This window comes from Chelon labrosus, assembly GCF_963514085.1.
Source record: "Chelon labrosus genome assembly, chromosome: 3".
NCBI classification, from domain to species: domain Eukaryota; kingdom Metazoa; phylum Chordata; class Actinopteri; order Mugiliformes; family Mugilidae; genus Chelon; species Chelon labrosus.
The window spans coordinates 19,053,928-19,078,841 of record NC_140339.1 but is presented as its reverse complement, the minus strand read 5'-3'; the positions used below and the strand labels follow the sequence as shown (position 1 = coordinate 19,078,841).

The following is a 24,914-nucleotide window of genomic DNA, read 5'->3' as shown; positions in this document are numbered from 1 at the left end:
CTGAAAGATTCAACATTGTCGAACCGAATGCCATGCTCGCCCTCTAGTGTTCAGACTCCAACAGAGACACGTTAGATCTCAGTTCGCTGGGTTTTCCATTTCAACCGCCAGGTCCTGATGTGTGCTGGCAGCCCTCCATGATCACATTTCACCCTCCAGTGAACAGCAGGGGTGTAGCACAGCGCAACAACAGCAGCAGCTCTGGAAGCTCCACAGTGTTGCTTCTCATCTGTTCATGCCCCAGCGAGGTTGACAAGCGCCGTCTACCAGTTTCATATTACTGTCTGTATACTTAAAACCGGAGCTTGCTTTGTGTTGTCTCTGCCTCACAGTCATACGATGTTATCAGTGGTTTTACTTTTATTTTACCGTGGGAGTTTCTTGGGGTGAGGATTTTTATTATCATGATTGTTATTGTTGACGCTGTGTTTGAACAAATCACGTCTTCAGTTGAAACATGATTTGGACATTTTGATCACGGATCACGGTTAGTGATGTTATTGTAATCCATTAAACACTTGTTTGAGTCACAACACCATCAACTGATTGTAATCAGTATAGGCTACAGACAACACTGAATACACTGCACAAATACAGGTTATGCACACAAACAAGGAAACCACCGTTTTAAATGTTTGACATGTAGTTTATTTAATTATCTCCTCCGGTGGAAACATTTAATACACGTGTGTTATTATTATATCTAAGTATGAACTAAGAAACCAGTGACTAAAAATCCTGAGATGAAAGAGAAGGTGTTAAATAAATGTGCTTTAGAACTTAATCAGAGAGTTTAGCTGTGAATGTGTGGGGACAAACCAAGCAATTGTTCAGGGCCTCGTGAAAAAAAATTCAAATGAGGCCCACAGATAACTACCTTTTGGCGTACTTTGAAATGACCCCCATAACCTCCCTTATACTTATGAAGGCCCTACAGTGCCCCCCCCCCCCCCCCCCCCCCCCCACACACACACACACACACACCTACAGGCCCTTTTCTGACAGATTTTGCTTGTTTGTAGTAGGGGGATAGAACATGTACGGCTAGGTCCCCCAGAACCTAGGATTGCCACTGGATATGTATGATTTAGTACAAACCTAAACCATAAACAATGTAAACCAGTTGCTGTCTATTGACTGGAGTTTGCTGTGAGTACTAGCATGACAAAACATACTACAAACATACTTTAAAATCTGCATTTAACAATAAAATATCAGCTGTTCACTTCAAAGTCACCACGACTCCAGGTCCAGCTCACTCAGCATTAGCAAACAGGTGGGCAGTGTGTGTTCTAAAGTCTGAAACTGACCCCAGAAGTATCCGTAGCTTCGAGCGCCACAATCAATCTGAAGAGAACAACCGAACATCCAAGTTATTTTGCAGAGTGACCACCAGCTCAATTACCTCAGTAACGGGCACAATGGAGTATTTTTGAAGGCCAGGTCAGTTTTGAGGTTTGGACAGTTTTGCTCCCGTAATACTTTTTTTTTTTTTTTCAGGCTAGTGTAAAGAAATTGTCCTAAATATTCACCTAGGTGTTTATTTTTCTCTGTTCATTATAGAGTTATAGAAAGTCATGCACAATTCCTTTACCTAATTTACATATTTAAACGTAATATTGCAGAAAACTTGTGATGCAAAAACTGATGTATGTAGTAAACTGGGACATTTCATAGTGATAATTATTAGTTAAAATGTTTAACCATAAATAGAATTGTATGAAATTTTTGAGAAAATGTGTGCATGTGAGTGTGAATGGTTGTCTGTCTCTCTGTCTTAGACCTGTGATAGACCCACCTCTCGCCCGATGATAGCTGGGATAGGCTCCCGATCCTTCACAGGACAAGCAGTTACAGAAGATGAATGAATGAATGAAAATGCATCTAAAGACCATTTTCTCAAACTAGAAAACCTTGAGCCAGAAATCTCCACTTCATCAGCACTTACATTCCACAAACTTTACAGTTTACTCTTTAGTCTGAATGAGTTAACTGATGGGTTTATTCATATCATACATATATAACATATTATTAATAAAAGGTGATATCCAAGATCCCAACCTCTTTGCTGAAAATCTATGCAAGTCGGCACATATTAATTTTATAATACAACACCTTGTTTGTCATTTTAGAAATAAAATGTCTCATAGCTTGTAATGCTACAAGTTAAAAACTTGACATCATTCTCTTATGTACCAGAGTCAGTTTGCTCGTTCAGCCACTAGAAGGCATTGCACACTTGGAGATGGGTAAAGATGATGTGTTGTCTCAACTTTTATTCTCTTTAAGACACATTTTTAAAAATCTCAACACTGGTGCAAAAAAAAAAAAAAAAAAAAATGCTCATCCCAAAATTCAATACGCATGAAAATATATGTCATGCAGGTACATTTTTGAACATAATTTATAATTTCATCTTCGTCTGTTTGTTTTTTTTGAGTAGCCTAAAACACATTCATTGATATAACATGAACACACTGTACTTTACATTCTACTGCTCAAGTTCTTGAAAAGGTGACAAAATGAAACACAGGATTAATCCTGTTACAGATTTTTTTTCTGTAGTCCTTTTCTTAAAATCTAAAAAACTGAAATCAGTATTTACTACATAACCAGGCTATTTCTCAAAGCAGGGAATATGCAGCCGATTCATCCTGTTTTCATTCCTCAAACATCCCAAATTATGTGAACATCCAAATCAAACATTTATGAGCATTTGCTCCTAAAGTGGAGATCACAAACATTCTGATAGACTCTGATGGAAAATCTTATAGTAGAGGTCAGTGATGTGGGATGGAGACTTATCTGCACCGGCTGTGATAATGTCATTTATGACAATAGAATATGGTCGTACTTCATGAAACCACTTTAAATGTAAGTATAATATAAACAGTCATGGATTTTCTGAAGCAGAGCACCCTCCCATAATACCACTTTGACGTTGAAGCCCCTTCAACTGTGTCTTTCTGTCAGGACAGCTAGGATTAACACTGTTATTATCAACATGTCAATCTCACTGAGACATGAAGGATTAAAGGCCAGCGAATGTGTGTGTGCTCAGACTATCTGAGTTTATTCAATTTGGTTTATTTATTTTTTTTATTTTTTATTTTTTGAAGTATGTAAAATCCAGATGAAAGAAACTCTTCTCAGCCTTTAAATATTGGTAGTTAATAAATTTAACCCACAGCAGCCTTGGTGAACGTTGTGATGACTGTCAACAGTCCTTGAACCATAGTCATGCAACAACTCTCATTTCTCTCGACCACCACCGCTTGCCGAAGCTTTTCATGTGACCGCCACTGCACATGTCGGATCTGAACTGAACTCTATTGTATCATTTTGTGCTGAGTCACATCACGCTGCCACTCTTCATGTCAAATCGTAATCACTGCTATTGTATTGTTAGTTTGTGATAAGAGGGCTGATATTGTTTTAGACGTTTTCACAGAAAAAGCACGGGTCGCTAACAATGGCAGCATTTCATTGAGGCCTTCATGTTATTGCATGTTTATTCAATGTTATTATGTTATTATGTTATTGTTGTTCAGAGGAGCAGGATTTTTAGTGTCACCCATTTATTTAACTTATTTTATTGTTCATATAATTTGTACGCTATAGCTTCTGGACTTTACATTTTTAACATCTTTCTTAAATCCATTTCTTAGATTTACTGATAACAACGAACACATAGGTCTATTCTTTAGAGGCAGTAAATGTGTTTGGAGGTTGGATATGTCTTGCTTTTTAACTTTTTTTTTTTTTTAAATGTGTTTCTATAATTGCTAATTTCTATAATATAATTTGAAGTGAACTGAATTTTTCTCCCCCTTCTAATAGCAGGTAGAGTAATTACACTAACAATGTCAGTGTGTATATGACAGATTATATCTGCAGCCTCCCCCCTTTTAGTGTTCTTGAGCAAAAGCATCCAAACTCCCACAGGTTATATTTCATTGTCTCTGACCGCCAATAATGAAGAATTCATAGAACCTCGGTTACATTAGTAACTCTTGCTTTTTCTGTTATAGGCTCTGACATATTCCTAGTTAGTCTACATTGTCTCGCTGCAGGTGCTCCCCTCTTCAGCTCTTGCTAGGAATCATTGCTGGTTGACATAATGTGCATCGCTACCAGTGCACTACTGCAGGAAGACTGACCAGAATACTACAAATTAGCTTTGTGGAAACTTGACTGGCAAGGGAGCCAATTATTCTGGAGAATTTAATGTTTTTATGGGGTAGTATTTATCGCGTTCACAAGATAAGTCAATATGAACGGCCCACTCTTGGTGACATTTTCAGAAAATATATAACTTGTGAGTTATGACTTGTTTCTGTCATAAATGCCAAGTTTATATATTATAATTTAGTCTTATAGAGTTTTTTTTCCACTAATTTTAACAGACAAAAATGTGATGTCCGTAACGGCCTTATCTTTTTATTATGCCTTTGCATATTATGCCTTCATTACCTGACGTCATTAGTTAGTTAAACTCTTCTGGGGCTTCTAGATGCCAACAGCTGCCATGAAGCAGTGTTCTTGTGATGTTACCACTCGGTGCATTTTGTGTACACAATTTCCAGTGTCATAACCATGATGTCAAAAGTTCCACTTAAAAGCTGCATTAACATTTTGTGTAGAGCGCTTGTCTAATATCACTTTTTCAGGTATTTTAAGACATTTTGACTTCAGCCAGGGGATATGCTGTGACGGTCTCACAGTGAACCAGCGTACACATGTGGCTTCGAGAAGCAGACTTGGGCCAATCGGGTCACTGGTTCAATGGTACAGTGTCTATGGTTCCTCGAGCAAGCACCTAGACCTGAACTGCTCCCTGAGGGCCACAGGTGTGGCTGCCCAGACCTCTGAATGTGTTCACTGTGCGTATGAATGGATGGGTTAAACGCAAAGAATAAATTTCCCCATCAACAAAGGATAACAAAAAACTGTCACATACACCTACAGTGCTCGTCCAGGAAACACCGGCATTCACGACAATAAACATAAGCAGTCACACAGCAATTAGAATATCAGGATCAGTAAACAGGAGTTGATTTCAGTCTCTTGGTGAAAGGTGAATGACAGAAATCGTTACGAGCGGGAATACCTTCTGCAGTGCCAGAGGAAGCATGTGGGGACATTCCACTGGAGTTCATCCAGGAGAGGACTGACACGCCAGGGGGTACTTCCCCCTAAGGCCTGATCCAGGCTAACATCGCGTGTGATGCATGGATGGCATTTTAAGGCCTCATGTAGACAGAACGTGGAAGCTGTGGAATGTAATATGGTGCAGATGAATGTTTATAGTGTATTTTACATTACTGGGGTAAAGGTAAAGAAACCTGAAACCTGTCTTCAGTCGTGCTTTTCTACTTTGTACTGATTGTTACTGTCTTTTGTAAGCATGTTTTAAGTTTGATTTGTAAATAAAGAGACTTATATTGGTTGGTCGGTGACCTAATATGTATCAGATAGGAGCCATTATCTGTTTCTTTGTCTTCTGTTAGTGTGGAGATTCACGCATGTGAGCGGTGTGAATCAGACCAGTGGGAGCCTGAGAGCACAGGGACGAGGAATGTGTCCACTCTAATCCCAGTGAGGGACAGAAGATGTTTTAGCAGATCTCCTCTGGTCCACATGAGCAGCCCCGGTGTCTAATGTTCCCACAAAACCTCCGGAACTGGATAAAGAGAGGCCGACGCCTGTTTGCTTAGCAGCAGCCTTTCACACTGACAAGAGGAACTCAACTAAATAATCGACAACAATGCAAGCAGAGATGACTGCAGCCTTTCCTCTCCCACTGGTATGTAAAGATATCACAAAATATCAGGCGCAAAGTGTCAAGCCATGCAGAAAAGGGCTGCACATTACCAGATGGAAGAATACGATAGGTAAAGTTTTAACTTTTTCTTTTGGAAGAAGACTAAATGATTTTGACAAAGTCTCATTGGTTTCCATTTGGACACCCAAATCCCAGTCAAAAACAACTTACTAATTTATATTCACAGCATATGGGACAGGAAGGAATCTGGGTATTTAGATTTATCTGATTTCAAAACCCTTATCATTTTATATTTTCAGACAGCTGTGCAACCTGAATGTTTGAATTTGAACACGTTTGTGGAAGTTGAGCGTCCTGACTTGAGGAGCTGATGGGAACCGTGCGTTGAAAAGCCCAGAGCACCGCAGCGTGTGCTAAACCGGGCAGACAGCTGACTCAGCACCTCCCCTGTTGTCAGTGTGCTCACTCAATGATGATGTTATCCCCGGTGACAGAATGCAGCCCCGGGGCCCGAACACCCCTCACAACCCTTTGAAAACCGTCCTGCCAGCCCGGGCCGTGGAATCCTTACAGACACCCCTGATCCTGATCCTGATTCTGATCTGCCCTTTCTCTCTTCCCACAAACACAACCAGACCTGTGAGTGTCAAAAGCAGATTATTATTTTGATTTCCTTATGGTTCATGGTGCCTCCCACACCTGTTCTGTCCCTTTCATTGAAGTCCATATCAACCACATTAACCACTGTTTTTTGGCTTTACTTTTTGCACTCACCCACTGATTTGTAAAGATAATCATTTAGAAATAACAACTGAGAAATCAAACAGACAGAGACAGAGATGTTACTGTGACAAAGAGCATGAAGAGTTGTACATAAAATTTGATTTATACATGGATACATATACTCAAATACTCAAAAAAGAAAACTCAAAAATATGTTTTGGTTAACTCAATCCCCAAACATTCCCTGTAAAATGGCTTGTGAACGATAAGAAAAATTCATATCAGCTAATTTGGAAATCATCTGCTACATAGAATCACTGTGAACTAGGTCCTAAAAATACGCACTGCACATACAGATTGAACTGCATCTGTAAATGAACCAAGGCATCTGGACTTGTTGGAGTTTTCTTGAAGACATTTTGCCACTTGGATCAGCTCTAAATGACCGGTGGGAAGTCTGGCTTTCAGAACGTCTTTGGGTGGCGTACACCTGAAACTCACTTACTTAGTTTTATTTTATTTGATTCATGCCACACGTGCAGCTTCTCTAACCACCTGAACACAGCTACCCTAAGGGCAAGGTGTAGTTTGGTCTGTTGCAAGCAGTGAGTGTCTTCAAGTGTTTTCCTCTTCTTTCTGCCATCTGGGAAGATTTTGGCAAAAATAACAATTATGATACTGCTTTAACCTGTGTAGATTGTTTAGTATTAATTATTGGGCTTCAGTATTTATTAATATAGACCACTGTCTGTGAGCTAGAGGATCTCTTGTCTTTGCTCTATATACTCCAAAGATGAATTTGATTGAGTTTTGATTGATTCTTTGATTCTTTCAGAGTCTTTCCACACTATTCCTATACTTTATACTAATTTAGGTTTCACACTGGGTTACAAGCTTGTTCCTGAGTTGAAGAATGTTTGGACTGAAAGCCAGCAAAATAGAAAGTAGCGAAGAAAACCTGCAGCCGCACCGCGTGTTAGTGACTGGTGACACAGAAAACCTTAGTCACTGTGGCTGCTCTGATTCAGCTCAACACATGCACAGACTCGTCCAGAGGTAGTCACGGCACAGGCGGCTTCGCTCTGCTCTGATTTAGGCCCACAAATGCTGCAAACCTGCATTTCCATACCTGCCTGAGGCACACGGGGTTTCGATTCTGTACTCTGGCAGAAAGAGAGAGAGAGAGAGAAGCTGGGAGACGGAGACAGAGTGATCCATGGTGAGATGAAGGGACACAAGAGAGGTGGGAGAGAGAGAAAGAGAGAGAGAGAGAGAGAGAGAGAGGGAGAAAGACGTAAGAAAAATTGTTCAAACAGGGAAGAAGAGAGAGAAGCCTGCATACCAGAGAGGCAGACAACACAAATCTCTACTTCACACACATTCTCGTTGAGACTTTATGATCTCCAGGGGGAGCAAACAGACAAAGATGATCTGATGTTCTTTGCTGGGGGGGAAAGTGCATGCCACTGCCTGCACCTGTACACCCACTGACGCTACATATCAGGCTCTATATTGAGATACTACCGTGGCTGCTAGAGGGTTCAGTCATTTGGAAAAACTTAGTTCTGCCTTTATTCACCGTTTTGTTTTTACAGTACTGAAGTTGCTGGTGAAACGTTGACTCACACAGCGACTCCCATGTGTTTACACTCAAAACAGCCTTCAAGGCACAAAGCAAGAACTTTCTTTTCTATTGAGCACCCGGATCATTCTGTTTCATGACAGTGTTAATGACTGAGGTTCCATAATGTTGAAGGAGGCGTCACGCTTAAAGAAAGGAGTGAAGAGGGGAGAAGATCGCTTATTTGTGACCCCGAAACAGGAGTTATTTCCTTCTCCCTCTGCGTGGGCCCCAGGAGGAGCAAAGGGGAGAGCGAGTGGTCAACAGAGGTCTCACTTTCTAGGAGCAGCTGAATACCAGAGGAGCTGACAGGTATGTACATATTGGAATGTGCTTCTCAGCCACACCTGTGAGGAACACACCCACCAAGCCTGGTCTCTCTCATCCCACTGGCTGATCTCCCCCGTGACTGACAGCTGGAATAACTATTTGGCTCCGATCCTCAGGAGCCAGGGGGCAGGTATGGTGAGTTCAGGACACGAACCAATGGCAGCCGAGAAATCCGTGCGAGCCAGGCGGGGCTGCAGTGAAATAAAACTCATCAATGGGGTGTGTCTCAAAAGTTTGTCAGCAGTCAAACTGTGAAGGCCCACTGCTGCAGGGACCCACTTTGACTGGTTAACTAGTCCGTTGCTGCGGGAGGACCTGAGTACCTTGCAGAGATGGTAAAGACAGACTGAGAGGGGCTTTTTCTCCATGACAGGTTTACCGCTTTTGTGGCTGAATGATGGAAGCAGAACGACAAATCTCATCTGCTCATGAACTCAGGAAATCAACTTTCGGGCTCGGGACCTCGAGGAAAAAGATGCCAACTTCACGCAGCTGGAGACTTGAAAACTTTTGCACTGGAGTCGCTTGTGTCCCTAAACAATAGCTCCTCCATCACAGAGATTAAACAGATGCTGCTGCTGTGGTCGCTCACATCTCCTTATCACTTTTCCAGCCCAGCTATAGATTGTGTATCCGTTGGACGGAGAACTGATAAGGGCATGTGCATGACATTATCTACAGACACTGGAGAGGCAACATCTGAGCCCGAGCGCCTGTGGGGGAATTCACTCATTCACTTTATGACAATCATGTTGATGACTGCTTTTTTTATTTTTTTTCAGATTCTGTGTTGAGGAGGATGAATGGAACTACTTAATATTGGTTTTTAAGAGAAAACTTAGAGCTTCAAGTTTTAAAATGTGAACTAACAGGAACTAAAGTCATGTAAAATTAGAATTACCCACACTAACACATCGGCATTGTAATCTAGCTCATGATTTGTTAGTGGTAAGTTTGGGCTCCACTGCAGGACCAAAGACAAATTCATGTCATACAAATTGACTAAGAGATTGTTCTCCCAAACATAAAGTTGTGGGTTCATAGCGACACGATGCAGCACGACTGACTAACATAGTGAGGATGACAAATCTGGTGAACTGGAATACAGAATTAGGTGAGTAATGGCCGACATACTGACAGTATACACCCCCACAAATACACAGGCATGGTATTTCTACACTTTAACTACAGTCTTAATTTAATGTACAATAACAAGTGTGTCGATGCAAAAGACTTCAAGCTGGAAAAGTGAAATCTGTAAATGTGTGACATGAAAATCCACAGTTGAGCCATGAAGCTCTTCTGACAGAACCTTTCAAACGCTGCGTGTGTGTCTATGATCAAATGAAGATATTCTTTCAAACACTGGAGCAATTTCAGCTACTTTCCTTTGTGTTTCAACTTTTATTTAAAATTGCATTGCATGCCATATTTTATGATGCACTTTTTTAAGTGCTCTCGAACATGAACCACATTCACCCCAAACGACTGGACCCTAAATTCATATGTTGGGGATATTTTAACAACCTTCAAACCTCTGTGAATAAAAAATTGTATGTATTTAAGTGTTTTTGTCATTGCACCCGTTCTTTAATAACTGCCGGAGGAAATGCCACCTTTTATCAGACATTTATTTCCAAAAACATTGGCGCCCTCCTTTTGTTCAACAACAAAGCAACACAAAGCAACAAATTCACGCAGCTTCATTCTCACCGCAGCGAACAAACGTTACAAAACGTCGGCATTGCATTGTTCTGACACAACTGCATCCGCTATATAAAAAAGGAAAAAAAAAAAGACAGACAGACAGACACAGCAAGGCACTCAGTAAATCTGACAAGTCTTCTGGGTCCACTGGGTGTATCCTAACTGCTCTCTGCCCCTGAGGCGTTCACTCCCTCTTAACACCTGGTGGAGAATCGTCTCTCCAACAATCTTGTCAGCAGCGTCAGCTCTTAAGGCTACTTCCTTTAGGCAACACCTGAGCCATGCGGCTTCAGCACATTCAGCCTCTTGCTTTACGTGTATTCATGACTGCAGCTGATGCAGAACGTTTTATACAAACAAGGGTTTTACTTTATGTTTGCAATTGTCTCAGCGAAAGTGGTAAATCACATTCATGTTAGATGCCATGAATAAAAGCAGCAAAGCCTTAAAGGTATGTTTGAACTTGACAAACGAAAAAAAAAAAAAAGAGTTTTAAAATAAATCAGTTATGACTTTGTTTTGATAAAGATCAAGCAGTTTTACATAAGTATTCCTTAAAGCGCATGATGTAAAGTACACAAAATATAAAGATAAAGCATTACACCTTATTGTAATAGGTAGTCAGAGTAAATAGTGCATGATTCTGTATCTTTACTGGCCTACAGGATTTGATTAAAAGAAAAATGTAATGCCTTTGTGTATGTTACATAAGGAAAATCAAGTGCAGTGCTTTATTCTCCTGTGTAAACAGGGCCGCTGGTTGATGATAGCATGGCCGGCTGCTGCGTTTAAGCCAGACCGACCATGGAAGTGCTGAGGTCCCACAGCTTCTTGGCAGCGGCGTCGTCCAGGGCCTGTGGTGCCGGTGTTTTGGGAGCACAGTCACTGCACGCCGCAATAAATAAAAGAGAATTAAAATGAAAAACTCTCACACAGGTGTGGTTAAAATCATTCCTGAAGTAGCCTGCTGATGGATTACTAGTAGTTTATGTCTTAAATCATTCCCTATATAATGAAACTTCAATGAGCAATAAAGACAAATGCATTGTTATGTATGAATATTAAAAAGCCGGCATGGTGAGAGATATTTTTCATCCGTTTTGGAAGAAAAAAACTGAGTAAAAACAGTAAAAGAAAGAGGTGGGAACGTTTAGAAATTCCATTTAATACAAATTATGCTCACGGTCACATGTACTTGCCTGTAGTAGAGGCCGCTGACGTTTGCCAGACTCTCGTCCACAGCACAGTAGATGGTGGTCTGTGCTCCTTCCCGAGGATTTTTGACCAGCGCGAGAAGGCCCGTGATTATCATCCTCTTCCACAGAGGAAAGGAAGGGAAAAAATGGCGGCCTAACTCTGTGCGGATCACTCCAGGGTGAAGGCTGTACACTGTCACGCCAGTGCCTAATAAGTGGGGTATGTCAAATGTTTAGTGTTAGTTTGAGCCTCACACTACCATTGATGCTGGTAGACACGAGACTCAGTATTGTGTTTTAAGGGGATCAATGTGAATCGGACACTACCTTGGAGTCGTGCAGCCAGTTCTTTGCAGAAGAGAACATTGGCCAGCTTGCTTTGGCGGTAGCTCTTTTGACGTTCGTAGTCTTTATCAAGGTTAATGTCATCAAAGTGAATTTGACCTGCAAGAAACAATTCAGTGTAATTTTAAATAAAATGATGGACAAATTATGTTAAATCTGTCATAACATTCAAAGTGAAAGTAGTAAATCACTTTAGATACATTTTTAATACGGTGATGTTTGAGACTGAGCAGGAGACGGGAGGAGAAGCGGTTGTTCGACTTTATATTCACCCATATGCTCTGACATTATACACACAAAAAGGTTGTACCTCTCTCGTGTGCCAGGCTAGAGACGATGACAACGCGACTTGGAGCAGACTTCTTCAGCAGGTCAAGAAGACAGTTGGTGAGAAGAAAATGTCCCAGGTGATTGACGCCAAACTGCATTTCAAAGCCATCCTCGGTCTTCCACTTGGGACACATCATGACTCCTAAAAATCACAACATACCCTTATGTAGAATAAAACAAACACAAAGTAAAAAATAAAAAATAAATAAAAATGCTGGTTAACCCATGCATTTATTCTGCCCTGCATGGTGAGGAGGAGGAAAAAACACATCACAGGTGCTGACTGGGTTTAATGTAGAACCACTGCAAATTACCTGCATTGTTAATGAGGATGTCCAAGCGGTCCTCCTTCTCCTCGACTTCTCTGGCCAGCTCTCTGACAGACTTCAGCGAGGACAGATCCAGTTTCTTCACCACCAAATTGCCGTTGCCACTTTTCTGACGGATTTCATCAGCTGCAATGTAGGCCTTGGTCATGTCCCTGCAGGCCAGGATCACTCTGGCCCCTTGACAAAAATTACGTAATGACCTTTATACTCACATGTTAACACCGGAAGAAGTGCTACTACAGTACAGGTAAAGGCTCGTTTGTGGACACTGCCATTATCACACTCACTGCATGTTCATTATAATAATTTATCTTGTTTTAATTTGTGTTCTAAAGTGTTCTCTAGATACTGTTATTAATTAAGACACATGCACGTGTCACAGCAGAAAACGCCCTGCTCTGCTCACGTGGAGGGCCTCACCTCTCTGTGCCATGTCCAGGGCCGTCTCCTTCCCAATGCCAGTGTTGGCCCCTGTGATCAGGACTGTTTTCCCATCCAGCCTGGCCTTGCTTCGACACACTCCCCCTGCCATCCACCTTCGCAAGGCCAGCAAGCTTGCCCCTGACAGAAAAGACAATATTAATGGAGTAATTTTTCACTTGTCCTAATCTTTTAAGCTGTAATTTCACGACTGAACTAAGGGAAACCTGTATTACAGGTTTCATTTAGTGATGGGTTCCATAAAGCGTAATGGGTTCCATAAAGCGTGATGGGTTCCATAAAGCGTAGCATAAACTATTATCGACTACATGTTTGCAGTGGCACCAGAAAAGTTCCCTCACACTGACATTTTATAAGATCTCAAAATAAGATATCATCATAACAAAGTCGATTTACCTGCAACAAAGGCAACTGTGAGACCAGTGGCATGTTTCTCTGCAAAGTCCTTAATAGCATCTGCGTAGTTTTGCATAGTTTAGGTTATTCGATTAATTAACTAGTACAGTTAGATATTATGGGAAGCTTAAAGTTAAAAAGAATAACCTGTCTTTCTGCAGTAAAAACTATGCAAATATGCGCGTAGCCCTGTCTAAACGTAGCACAAACACACGCCTCGGCGGAAGTGAAGGTGTGGCGTGCACTGTCAGGGACTTTCAAAATAAGACTCGCGTTTAATATGTACTTTGTTTTCATAGCAACCAGTGTACGAAATTACCGCTCTCTTAAAGTTTTAGAAAAAAAAAAAAGTTTCTGACTGCAGTTACACTTTTATTTGGTGTCGTGAGCTAATTCCATGCTCTCTGACATAGTTTAGATAATGTTCTACCAGCCATGGAGAACAAGGTGTCTGTGAGGTCTACACACACCCTACAAACAAAACACACCCTACCAGCACAATGTAGCTGGCTGACTCATTACATTTGACATAACAGCAGTATCTATGGCAGCAAGTTATGTATACAAAATCCAAAACCCTGTTTATTTGTTTGGATATCTGAAGTAGAAGTGGAAATTGGCCAAACATACCCCTCTAATGTGAACTGTTTGACAACTTTAATGAAATGAGTAATACTAGAATTGTTAAACCGTTGAGTAAAATTACAACTCTAATTTATTTATTTGTTTTGATTTGTTTTGATTATTTGTTTTGAAATCCATGCAACATGCCTTTTGGATTAAAATAAAACGGCCTATCTTATGTACTATATTGCACTTTTCAAATTAAGGCGGTATACAAAATCATTCATTCAATATGGAATGATTTCACTAGTGAATAACATATAGTAAATCCACCTGGACCTGCTGTATAATGCAGTTTAAAATAGCGTCAGTAAAAACAGATCATGTAACAATAAAACGTTGAGTACCTAAATATATCATTTTAATACTTTTACTCTGGTGCAAGATACTAACCATAAGCTGGCTTTTAATTCAATTCTTGATTGTATGTTTGTACGTTAACTGAAACGCATTTCCTCTGGTCAAACAAAATAAATGCTCTGACTTCCTTTCAAATATTGTGCTTTTATTTTGAAACCTGCACTGCTGGACTCGGTGCTGTGACGCTCTGATTGGTTCAGACCAGTGCTGACGTTTCGCTGAAATTTTGTCGCTGAGTAGTTTTAGCTATTTTTAAAATGGGTTCTCTCTCATTACGGGTGTGTACCGAGTCTTATCTGATGAGAGAAAACATGTGACAGCAGTGGATACATTTTTACTAAAAAGAGGAAATTAAAAAAAACAAAAACAAAGGTGTCCCGGAAGTTCTTTGTACTCGCGCCACGTCAGAGCTACAAATTGTTGCCGTCGGTGTAACCATTGAGTGTAACAGTGAAGGAGAATCTCTGCAGCAGTCTGAACTTACCTCGAGCTTTTACAATGCTTTCTCTGGGACTCAGCTGTTTGTTGCTGCTTCATGCGTGTGTGGTGTTTGGGACTGAGCTCACATTTGAACTCCCTGACAACGAAAAGCAATGCTTCTTCGAGGAACTAGAGAAAGACGTGAAGTTTGACATAGACTTCCAAGTAGGTTACTTTGAAATTTTCACCTCTTCAGCCTGTGTGTTTGTGATAGTCTTGTTACTGGAACTTGTCATTTGTGTGTTCTCTGTGTCTCTTGTTCAGAGACATGAGGAACCTTGGTAGTTCTAGTTATTTACATAATTTTAAAAGTGAGTCAGGTTTTATTCACCTGTACATATAAAAATTTAAACTTTAGGCTAACATAAACATTTAAAAACAAAATTAATATATACTCACCCAGTATTTCTTAATTCAGTCAGTCAGCCATTGTATTGTCCATATGTTGCACAAATCAACATATGTTACTGTGTTACAACTGCCTCAGCCTCCATATGTACTAACAACGTTTGGGTTGTAAAACACTTTCAGGTCATTTCTGGAGGCAACTATGATGTGGACTGCTTTGTCACCGACCCTCTGGGCAACATCTTGTATAATGAGAAGAAGAAACAGTATGACAGCTTCTCTCACACCACCGCCATGCAGGGCACCTACAAGGTCTGCTTCAGCAATGAGTTCTCCACATTTACACATAAAATAGTGTACCTGGACTTCCGCCATGGAGACGAGGAGCCTCTCCTGGACACCATGACCGGAACTACAGCTCTGACTCAGGTAAGAATGATCAACACGGTGCTTAAAATCTGTCTGGACACCGTGGAAATGCCGGACTGAGCCTGTCACTAATAGGAACGAGATTATAGAGAAAATGTATGAAGAAAAAAAAAACATTATTTTTCATTGCTGTTCTATTAAGTGAGTTAGTCTAAATAATAATGAAGTGATACCAAGTGCAGCAAAACTGAAGCTGTTTTTGCATTATTATTGGATTGGTTATAGTGGTGGGTAAACTTTTACAAAGGTGGAGCCACTAGGTGGAGCCACAGATGTGATATAAAGGAAAAATAGCTTCAAAGAGACTATTTGGTTACTTTGAAGTAAGGTAGTATGAGGTACTTATCCATAGTGTATTACCTATAGTATATGTGGTGGTCAGCAGAGCCCAAGTTTGGAGAAGCACAGCGAGCAATGAACTGTTTTGAAAAGGGATAGCAAGAAAACATACACCGATCAGCCACAACATCAAAACCACTGACAGGTGAGGTGAATAGAGAGCCGAAGTCCCGCCCCTCTACTTCCGGGTCATGGGACCTATCTTTCGAAAAAATATGAACGGCAGTCTATGGAGAGATCATAATTATTTTTTGGTCCCGTTCGAATTGTGCCATGAATTTCACATATGATGTGTGTGAATTTAAAAGATAATTTTTCACGTCAAGAGATAAATTATTTGACGTAAATAAGCTGAACAACATTAGGTTTTGTATGAGATCGCTTAGTGAACTACATCTCTCGTCTCGAACAATGTACGTCACTAGAGAACTATGGCTGTCTCCTTGTTGAGCTTTACCGTCTTCTTCCAGGACGAAGGCAGAAGCATCAAACGAGGTGAAAATCATTATAAATCGGGTCATGTCGAGAGCTGTAGTTACACGAAGGGAGTTTTGGTCGGTTCTGTACGCGCCAGCATGCGGGACTTGTAGTTCGTTTAATTACGTATTTTCCATAGCGTTTTACTTAACTATCTTGCGACAAACTGTGACATTCTTGACATGTAAAATCATTTTTTATTCTGAAAAACAACATATGTATAATCCAAGGCACAAGTCGATCGGGACCAGAAAATAATTTATCTTTCGCCATAGACTGCCGTTCATATTTTTTCGAAAGATAGGTCCCATGGCCCGGAAGTAGAAGGGGCGGGACTTCGGCTCTCTATATACATTGACCATCTTCTGACAATGTAATGTTCTGCTGGGAAACGTTTGGACCTGGCATTCATGTGGATGTTACTTAGACATGTACCACCCACATAGACTAGACCAGGCACCCCCACCCCATAACAATGACACTCCTTGATGGCAGCAGCCATCCCCAGCAGGATGCAGCCTGACACAGGCACACACACAAAATAAAAAACATGAAAAACAGCCCAAGGTGTTGACCTGGCCTCCAAATTCACTAGATCCCAAACTGATCAAGTATCTGTGGGATGCACTGGAACAGGCCTGAACCCCAGAGTGCCCTCCCCTCAACCCGTAGGACGCAAAGGCCCCCACTAACAACATTTTGTTGCCATAACATCACAGGACTCCCTCAGAAGACCCATGTCCATTCTCTGATGAGTCACAACTGTTTTGGAGGCACAAGGGAGACCTACACCTATTAGGAAGGTGGTCATAATGTTATGCCTGATCGGTTTATTTTATCTAACTATACCAAAGCCCACCTAAAAAAATAAAAATAAAAAAAAATAACAAGCAAGCAAAATCAGGTCAAGTGTATGCTATATTTAGAATATTATCACTGTTTTACCTTGCTCTCAACAGACTATTCCCAAGGGGAAACTAAGCCTCAAAGCTACCAGACTTCATTGACAAAAACAGTAATTATACCTTGCACAACACTGGAGTTGCTGGTCTACTGCTGTGTGAATTTGGTGTGTTAATACATTAGTTTGTATCCAAATTAACATGGTAACACACCATGTTAGATTGATAAACCTGCAATCTAATACTGAAAATAATAGGTTTGGTCAATGAAGTATGGTGGCTTTAAAAGGAGCAATGTAACTACAAATTTAACCATGACTTATTATTATTTGCTTGTCTTTAAGCTTCTTTCTTACTCCGTTACCAGCAAAACACTCAAATTTGTTAATAGCCCCCTTTTAAAGGCTTGGTCCTTTTCAGTTTTGCACAAACTGAAGTTATTCATAAATACTGAGGCTCCCAGGTCTGACGTCATTGCTTATCAAAACTCCCGATATATATAATTTGTGTTTCTGCTTTCAGTTGGAGTCATCTTGCGTCTCCATTCATGAGGTCCTGAAGGTGATAATTGACTCGCAGACATGGTACAGGCTCAGGGAGGCACACGACCGCACAAAGGCAGAGCACCTGTTGGAGCGGGTGACCTACTGGTCCATCGGAGAAACTGTCCTGCTGTTTGTCATCGGCATTGGTCAGGTCATGATGCTCAGGAGCTTCTTCTCTGACAAGAAAGGCTCTGTGGTGGCCGCCACTTAGAACTTGACGCGTCCTCAAGAAGATGCTCACCGATGTGAACAGGAACTACGTCTGGAGATTAGCACATACTGTATGTTAGTACTTTCAACAAAGCCGTTGTTAATAGATAGTCCAAGGAGTTCTTCTACTCCTGATTGCAGTATCTGACAAACTTGAAAGCCTTTTTTGTACATCTATGTTGATTTGTTCTCAACAAGTTGTACTAAGAAGAGACACCACTCATGCTTGTTAAAATGAGATTGATAGCCTTTTCACACGGATCATTTGTTTCATTTTTATGGAAGTACAACATAAACCATGTTTTGTTTGCTCTACCTATTAATTACTGATGTAAAGCACATCAGGGCCATTGTAGATTCTCAGCAATCACAGTCCAAGTAGTGACACTGATAGAAACCAAAGAAGCATTGTTAGTTTTATTTGTTTCATAGTGTCTGTTGTGTTTATTGTTTAATTTATGTGTAGAAAAGTGTTACAAGCTGAACCAGCTCTGTCTCACTTGTTTGTCTCATACAGTGCCTTAATGTCTTTTTCCCGTACCGATCAAGTTTAAAGTTTACAGTAGTAATTTAAACATGTCATCCTGTTGTTTCTGCTTAATTCGATTCTTTGTCCAGGTTTACATTATTGAATATTGAAAAGTGATTAATTATAATAGCTTTTGGTTATGTTTCGGACCTATTTGTTTGTTTGTTATTTGTAAAATGTGCAGATGTCATTAAAATTTGATGGAAAGTTTTGGTGAATATTGTAAACCCAAGAACAGTGTGAATAATTGTCTTAACATGTCAAGAGGGTGTTTTATGGCACTCTGTACTGAGATGCATAATCAGATCCAGCTTTATATGAAATACATAAAAACTGTGTAGGATCTGTCGCAAGTTTAGAATCTATTTGCCCCACTCAAAAATGAGTTTTGCTCAATGTCCATGCACTTTGAGGTTTGACCTGCAAAGTGGCATCATGTGTGTGCAGAGTTTGACGTTTAAAAGACTGTGTTATCATTCACCTGCTTACCAGGCAAACATAAAATCTCAGTTTCGGATGTACGAGCTGGATTTGTGACCAATTAAAGACCTTCAGTGATGTATAGAAGACATTGTGTGCCCAGTAAAATTTCTTTATTGAAAAGTAGTTCTATTTGAGAACTCTTTTTTTGGCTTTTCTTTCTTATCTATAATTCAAAGCAGGATATTTTTATGACTTAAACACGCCTAGAAAACCTAAGATCTAAGAAAATGTATTATTCATTATACAGACGCACAGTTTGCAACATGTGCTGTATATGTTGATGTTTTTGTTGCTTATTTGGTGCTTTTGTTTTGAAAAGGTTTCTCTACTGACTGTAGAAATAGCAGACAACAACTACTGCTACTCCAGCTGTAAGGTGAAACTGCATAGATTTTAATACGTGGCTGGATTTGTCCAAAGATGTGTTGACTTTCTGGAAAATATCACCCTTATTCCTGCACACAGATACACAGTAACTTAATGGAATATAATAAAATGCCTTATTATTTTAACCTCTTGTGTTTTGTCTAGATAGGAATTTTTTAAAGATGCTGAAACCATTTTATTTGTATACTTTTTTATTATTATTATTATTATTGGAGAAAAAAAAAATGCTACCACGAATGAGGAAGTAAGAAATAGAAAGCAGTTGAAATGATCCATAAATGAACTTAAACTGTTGGCGCGAGACCGGTCTCTCTAGCCAATCACCAGTGAAGCGTCCAGTGTGACGTACGTGGAAGTAGTGAGCGCAGCCCTACGTGCGGCGTCACCATTCTCAGGTCTACCGGGCTTACGTTCATTCATAAGAAAAACAGGTACAGCTCCAGTGGTCCCGTTCGTCTACCCCTGGCAAACATGGCGGGTTACCTTAAGGCTCTGACCACCGTTTCGAAGAGTGCAGCTGCTGCCCTGTCTAAAAGCCCCGCAGTGGTGTCTCCGGCTGCTACCGTCTGCCATCAAAGACTGCAACAGAGGCACTGTAAGTCAGCGTCGACTAAAATCACAACTATATGACTCAAAATGTACCTCAGTGCGCTTTTTCTTCGAGGTTCACAGCGTTTATATGTGGTTACCACACAGTGTGGACGGAGTGAGGGTTGTGTAAGAGAGTTGTACAAGACATCTTGAAGTTGGCCACATGCCATCAGTGAATCATGCATAACGAGATCCTGAACATTTAAACATCCCACTTTCAGTCTATTAATTTAAAGCAAATTCATTCATATCTAAATAACAGATATTAATAAATAAAGATATACTTATTTGTTCTATAAAACATCATGTGTGAATTTAAACTACAGCAGATCTGATTAACATACTGCATGTTCAGAATGTATAGCATATCTCAATAATTGCAGCCGGCGCCAGATTGTCTTGGCATGTGAGTCCTCGTGTTGTAAGGTACAAAAAGTGCTTGACAGGTAATAAATGCTATCAAAGACCTCATATAAAGCCAAGGCCGGCGGACTCTGACAGCTAGGTGTCACTGTCTCAGTGAGAGAGGTGCCAGGAATAGCTAAACTAATATGCAGGTGTGGTGTGAGTCATCATCATCAGACAGGCGTCACAGGTGAGACGAGTAAATGAAACGTTGTCACTTCAGCGACATTCAAGGCGCGCTGATTAGCTTCTCTGAATGGATGTTGGTTGGAAGACAAAGCAGTGAGTCCAGACTGAGAAAATTTACCCTCCGGCTAAATAAATAGGCGACTTGACTGTGTGAAAAACTTTGACCTTTACCGTTCCCAGTGCGCTCATCCTCCTGCAGCTGTGAATAACACTTAAAGTCAATGTACATATTTCAGATGGAACGAAGCGGATCAAGGTGGACCAGCCCGTGGTGGAGATGGACGGAGATGAGATGACTCGCATCATTTGGGAGTTCATCAAAGAGAAGGTACATTAAATCAAACAAACCGCTAACACTTGAGTGACTTTTCAGTGATTCAGTCCTGCGCTCTCTGAAGACACTGTAGCCTTTAACAACTATAAGGATGCTCGGCGTTACACTCATCAGAACAGACAAATAACACCTCAACCTCTTGTGCAGCTCATCCTGCCTAACGTGGATGTTGAGCTGAAGTATTTTGACCTGGGTCTGCCTTACCGAGACCAGACGCAAGACCAGGTCACCATTGACTCGGCTTTGGCAACTCAGAAATACAATGTGGCTGTCAAGTGTGCCACCATCACCCCCGATGAGGACAGAGTGGAGGGTAAGACTCACCGGGTGTAGTTGCATGCCGGCTCTTTGGCATCACAACATTTCAATCAATACCAATGTTTTACCAATGTGGGTTGTTTTGGGGTTTCTTAACTGTGCAGTGTTAATTTTCTTCTTCAAATAGCAGAAGCTTATCATATATTCTTCTCACATATTTTCCTTCCAGAGTTTAAACTCAAGAAGATGTGGAAGAGCCCAAACGGAACCATCAGGAACATCTTGGGCGGCACCGTTTTCCGCGAGCCGATCCTCTGTAAAAACATTCCCCGCCTGGTTTCTGGTTGGACACAACCAATAACAATTGGCAGACATGCTTTTGGCGACCAGGTAAGAAAGGTGTTTTGCCTTTCTAGAGATGGATCCAAACAGAGGTACAACCTCACATAACAATGTTTGTTCTCACAGTACAGGGCCACGGACTTTGTTGTTGGCCAGCCAGGGAAGTTCAAGATGGTTTTTACCCCTGCTGATGGAAGCAAGGAGAAGGAGTGGGAGGTGTATGACTTTCCCGCAGGAGGCTGTGGGATGGGAATGTACAACACTGATGAGGTAAGGATAGGATTTATAGCTTTAATCAAATCTATTTAGACACAAAACATGCTCGGGTGTTGTTAATATTCTGTGTTGTGATGGCTTCTGTTTAATACCTTATTATTTTAACAGTCCATCAGCGGATTTGCTCACAGCTGCTTTCAGTATGCCATCCAGAAGAAGTGGCCTCTGTACATGAGCACCAAGAACACCATCCTCAAGGCGTACGATGGCCGCTTCAAAGACATCTTCCAGGACATCTTTGAGAAGTAAGACACCTGACATTGCATGAGCTTTTTTTTTTTATTAGCTCATTTAACAACCACCAAGCCACTGAAGTTTAGCCTCCCTGTGAAGTCTTTGCGTATTCTGTCTATTTTAGAGAGTACAAGCCAGAGTTTGACAAGCTGAAGATCTGGTATGAGCACCGGCTCATCGATGACATGGTGGCTCAGGTCCTGAAGTCGTCTGGAGCATTCGTTTGGGCCTGCAAGAATTACGATGGGGATGTGCAGTCAGACATTCTGGCTCAAGGTGAGTACTGCTGCACGATCTCAACGTTGCATGTCGTGCTCTGTGTATGTGAGCTCACTTGGTAGTACGTCCTCCCTCTAATGGCATGGTGTTGCGTCTGTGTGTTGTGTGCAGGTTTTGGCTCTCTGGGCCTCATGACCTCTGTACTAGTGTGTCCTGATGGTAAGACTATTGAGGCAGAGGCCGCCCATGGAACCGTCACCAGGCACTACCGTGAACACCAGAGAGTAAGACGCACTAGGTCGCTCTGCTGAGTGCTGTGTGTGTGCATGTATTCGGTGCTTTGATTTTCCGGTTAAGAGTGAGATTTTGTGACAGTTTAGTTGTTTTTGAGTTTAGTATCCATTAAAATCAAATCATTTTATCAACCAGCATTCTCTGCACTGATTGCAGGGAAGACCCACCAGTACCAACCCCATTGCTAGCATCTTTGCTTGGACCCGGGGATTGGAACACAGAGGCAAACTGGATGGAAACCCTGATTTGATAAAGTATGTTTTCCTATTAGCTGGCTCTATTCACTTATGTGACGTTTATGTAACTTAACACCATATTTATTTCTGTCACACTGCATTGTTACTCTCCAGGTTCTCCCAGACTTTAGAGAAAGTGTGCGTGGAAACGGTGGAAAGTGGTGTGATGACCAAGGACCTTGCTGGCTGCATCCATGGCTTGGCCAAGTGAGTGTACAGTCTCAGAGTGTGTGTGTGTGTGTTGCACAGTATATTTTGTATGTGCAGTATGTTCTTGTCTGTTGTTTTTACAGAAGGACAGATTTGATCATATATATGACATGTGTAACCCTTGCACTGTGATCTTACAGCTGCAAGCTGAATGAACACTACGTCAACACGTCGGACTTCCTGGACGCCATCAAGACCAACCTGGACAAAGCTCTGGGACACTGAAACAGAAGACACTCTAGTCAATGAAGAGAGATGAACCCTGTTTGTTGGTTTTTAGCTTGTTTTTATCCTTCACTTGTATGAACTTTTGCATCCAGTTTTGAAGGAAGCAGCTTTCAGGTTTTGGTGCCATTTTTATATTTGTATAGCTCACTGCTCACTTACACACTGCTGTGTTCCTTTGCCTTTCCCGTTGCCATTTTTGTAGTGCACAAATTCAATCACTGTACTGTATGAATGAATGTTAATTAACTTATAATGGCATTTTCAAAACGGTATGTTTATACACATTTTCACATGTCTTCATGGAACATGCACAGATTAAAACAATGTCATGTTTTGCACAGTTAATAAATATCTAATCACTTAATAACATGGAGAGTGCAGAGTTGCTTTTTTTCTCTTGGGCACTCCACTTCAGTGCCGTTATCTCAAATTCTGAGGCGCTTTTATCAGCGCATACTTGCACAGAATAATTTGGGGTGTGGTTAGACTCGTGTGGCCTTGGGGGCTACAGCGGTTCTTCACAGTTAAATTGGAAAGCCAGATGTCGAACTCAGAAGCACTTGGAAGAAAAGACGTCCTCATGCAGTTCCAGTTCTCGTTTTAATTTCATGCACTTGCTCACACGAGAGCTCCTGTCCAGCTGTGCATTCATGCAGTGTTGTGTGCTCATTTAGTAGCCATTATGTGCACCCTGCAGTGCATGACAGTGAGTAGCGTTAGCACCAGCGGGGGGGCAAACCTGATGGGAGTTTTGGCAAAGCTTTTAGCTGCGGCAGCTACTGTGTCTCACCAGCAGATGTCGACAAGTGAGCCAGTCAGGGTATGTTAGTGCTTATTCTTGTTTTTACTTTGAAAGATACACTGCCTTAAACATATTACCGCTTCTGTCTGACACAGATTCTGACCTGAATTAACACTCAGTTTGTTATTGGTGGTTGTAACAATATGCTTGCAATGCAGAATAAGTGAGACATTTAAACAGAGGACAATTCCAATAATATCAGGCGCCAATCATACGTTACCTGAACGGACCTTCCAGTGATGATTGGCACAGCAATCAATAGGATCTCCTCTAGACCTCATTGGTAGCTTAACACTGTAAAATTAAAAGAAATGTGAGTATTCAAGTATGTAATCACTGACTTATCATTCTTACTGTTCATCTCCTCAAGTCTTGACAGACATTAACTTTATAACCAACCCAGACTAGAGAATGTGCTATTCTCTTGCCTTTTCTCTCTCAGTTACAAAAAGTCAAAGAGAAGGAACGAGTTTCCTTCATCTAAAAAAAAAAAAAAAAAGAAAAAGAAAAAATACCAGAAATTAGCATTTAGATTACCTTTTTCTAACTTTTTTAAAATTTCCTCCTGGAAGAAGATTCACTGAAGAACCTCCCGCTCAACATCATCCACAGCCTTAAAAGAGCCACATACAGGGGCAAAGAGAGCAGTCTCATTTCCTATGGCGGTATCACCCAGCACAATGCAAAGCATCAATGAAACAGAAAGACCACATCGTAAGTCACATTTTTGTTGGCACAACAGCCAATGTGTCGCCTTTCAGCAGAACACTAACATCTCATCAGCTGACCTGAGCTGACTTGTGTTAGTGATATAGCATTACCAATACCACATAGTCCTTCTTAATTTTTGACTCAAACATGACCCAAGAGGTTCTTTTTGAATTGTTTTTGTCTGTTAAGCTGTATGTACCCACATACTGTATGTCTAATGATATTTCAGTATGTTAACATTTACACTAATAAAATAATTTCTTAAATTA

General features: G+C 40.9%; 3 protein-coding genes across 3 annotated transcripts; 2 read left to right on the top strand and 1 right to left on the bottom strand.

Moving 5' to 3' along the window:
* Positions 1-10,072: 10,072 nt before the first annotated feature.
* LOC311485955 (retinol dehydrogenase 13) lies at positions 10,073-13,741 on the bottom strand. The gene is made up of 7 exons (XM_084541695.1): positions 13,204-13,741; positions 12,787-12,927; positions 12,352-12,543; positions 12,018-12,179; positions 11,690-11,806; positions 11,366-11,570; positions 10,073-11,051 (listed from the first exon to the last, which is right to left on the bottom strand). The coding sequence occupies exons 1-7, from the start codon at positions 13,277-13,279 to the stop codon at positions 10,955-10,957; spliced, it is 990 nt and encodes a 329-aa protein (XP_084397821.1). The 5' UTR covers positions 13,280-13,741; the 3' UTR covers positions 10,073-10,954.
* A 718-nt stretch (positions 13,742-14,459) lies between these two features.
* tmed3 (transmembrane p24 trafficking protein 3) lies at positions 14,460-19,435 on the top strand. The gene is made up of 3 exons (XM_084541061.1): positions 14,460-14,832; positions 15,199-15,444; positions 17,685-19,435. The coding sequence occupies exons 1-3, from the start codon at positions 14,686-14,688 to the stop codon at positions 17,916-17,918; spliced, it is 627 nt and encodes a 208-aa protein (XP_084397187.1). The 5' UTR covers positions 14,460-14,685; the 3' UTR covers positions 17,919-19,435.
* A 277-nt stretch (positions 19,436-19,712) lies between these two features.
* LOC311485654 (isocitrate dehydrogenase [NADP], mitochondrial-like) lies at positions 19,713-23,890 on the top strand. Its single transcript, XM_084541214.1, has 11 exons — positions 19,713-19,911; positions 20,738-20,829; positions 20,983-21,148; positions 21,323-21,483; positions 21,562-21,705; positions 21,820-21,956; positions 22,070-22,221; positions 22,336-22,448; positions 22,615-22,712; positions 22,809-22,901; positions 23,045-23,890. The coding sequence occupies exons 1-11, from the start codon at positions 19,788-19,790 to the stop codon at positions 23,127-23,129; spliced, it is 1,365 nt and encodes a 454-aa protein (XP_084397340.1). The 5' UTR covers positions 19,713-19,787; the 3' UTR covers positions 23,130-23,890.
* Positions 23,891-24,914: the final 1,024 nt, after the last annotated feature.

Excerpts from the sequence above, each read along its gene's own strand:
- LOC311485654 (XM_084541214.1), top strand. The coding sequence starts at position 19,788 with ATGGCGGGTTACCTTAAGGCTCTGACCACCGTTTCGAAGAGTGCAGCT. Across the intron at positions 21,484-21,561 it reads GACATGCTTTTGGCGACCAG|TACAGGGCCACGGACTTTGT; the intron begins GTAAGAAAGGTG and ends TTGTTCTCACAG. Across the intron at positions 22,713-22,808 it reads GGAAACCCTGATTTGATAAA|GTTCTCCCAGACTTTAGAGA; the intron begins GTATGTTTTCCT and ends GTTACTCTCCAG.
- tmed3 (XM_084541061.1), top strand. The coding sequence starts at position 14,686 with ATGCTTTCTCTGGGACTCAGCTGTTTGTTGCTGCTTCATGCGTGTGTG. Across the intron at positions 14,833-15,198 it reads AGTTTGACATAGACTTCCAA|GTCATTTCTGGAGGCAACTA; the intron begins GTAGGTTACTTT and ends AAACACTTTCAG. Across the intron at positions 15,445-17,684 it reads GAACTACAGCTCTGACTCAG|TTGGAGTCATCTTGCGTCTC; the intron begins GTAAGAATGATC and ends TTCTGCTTTCAG.
- LOC311485955 (XM_084541695.1), bottom strand. The coding sequence starts at position 13,279 with ATGCAAAACTACGCAGATGCTATTAAGGACTTTGCAGAGAAACATGCC. Across the intron at positions 12,928-13,203 it reads CACAGTTGCCTTTGTTGCAG|GGGCAAGCTTGCTGGCCTTG; the intron begins GTAAATCGACTT and ends CTTTTCTGTCAG. Across the intron at positions 11,571-11,689 it reads ACTGGCTGCACGACTCCAAG|GCACTGGCGTGACAGTGTAC; the intron begins GTAGTGTCCGAT and ends CCCACTTATTAG.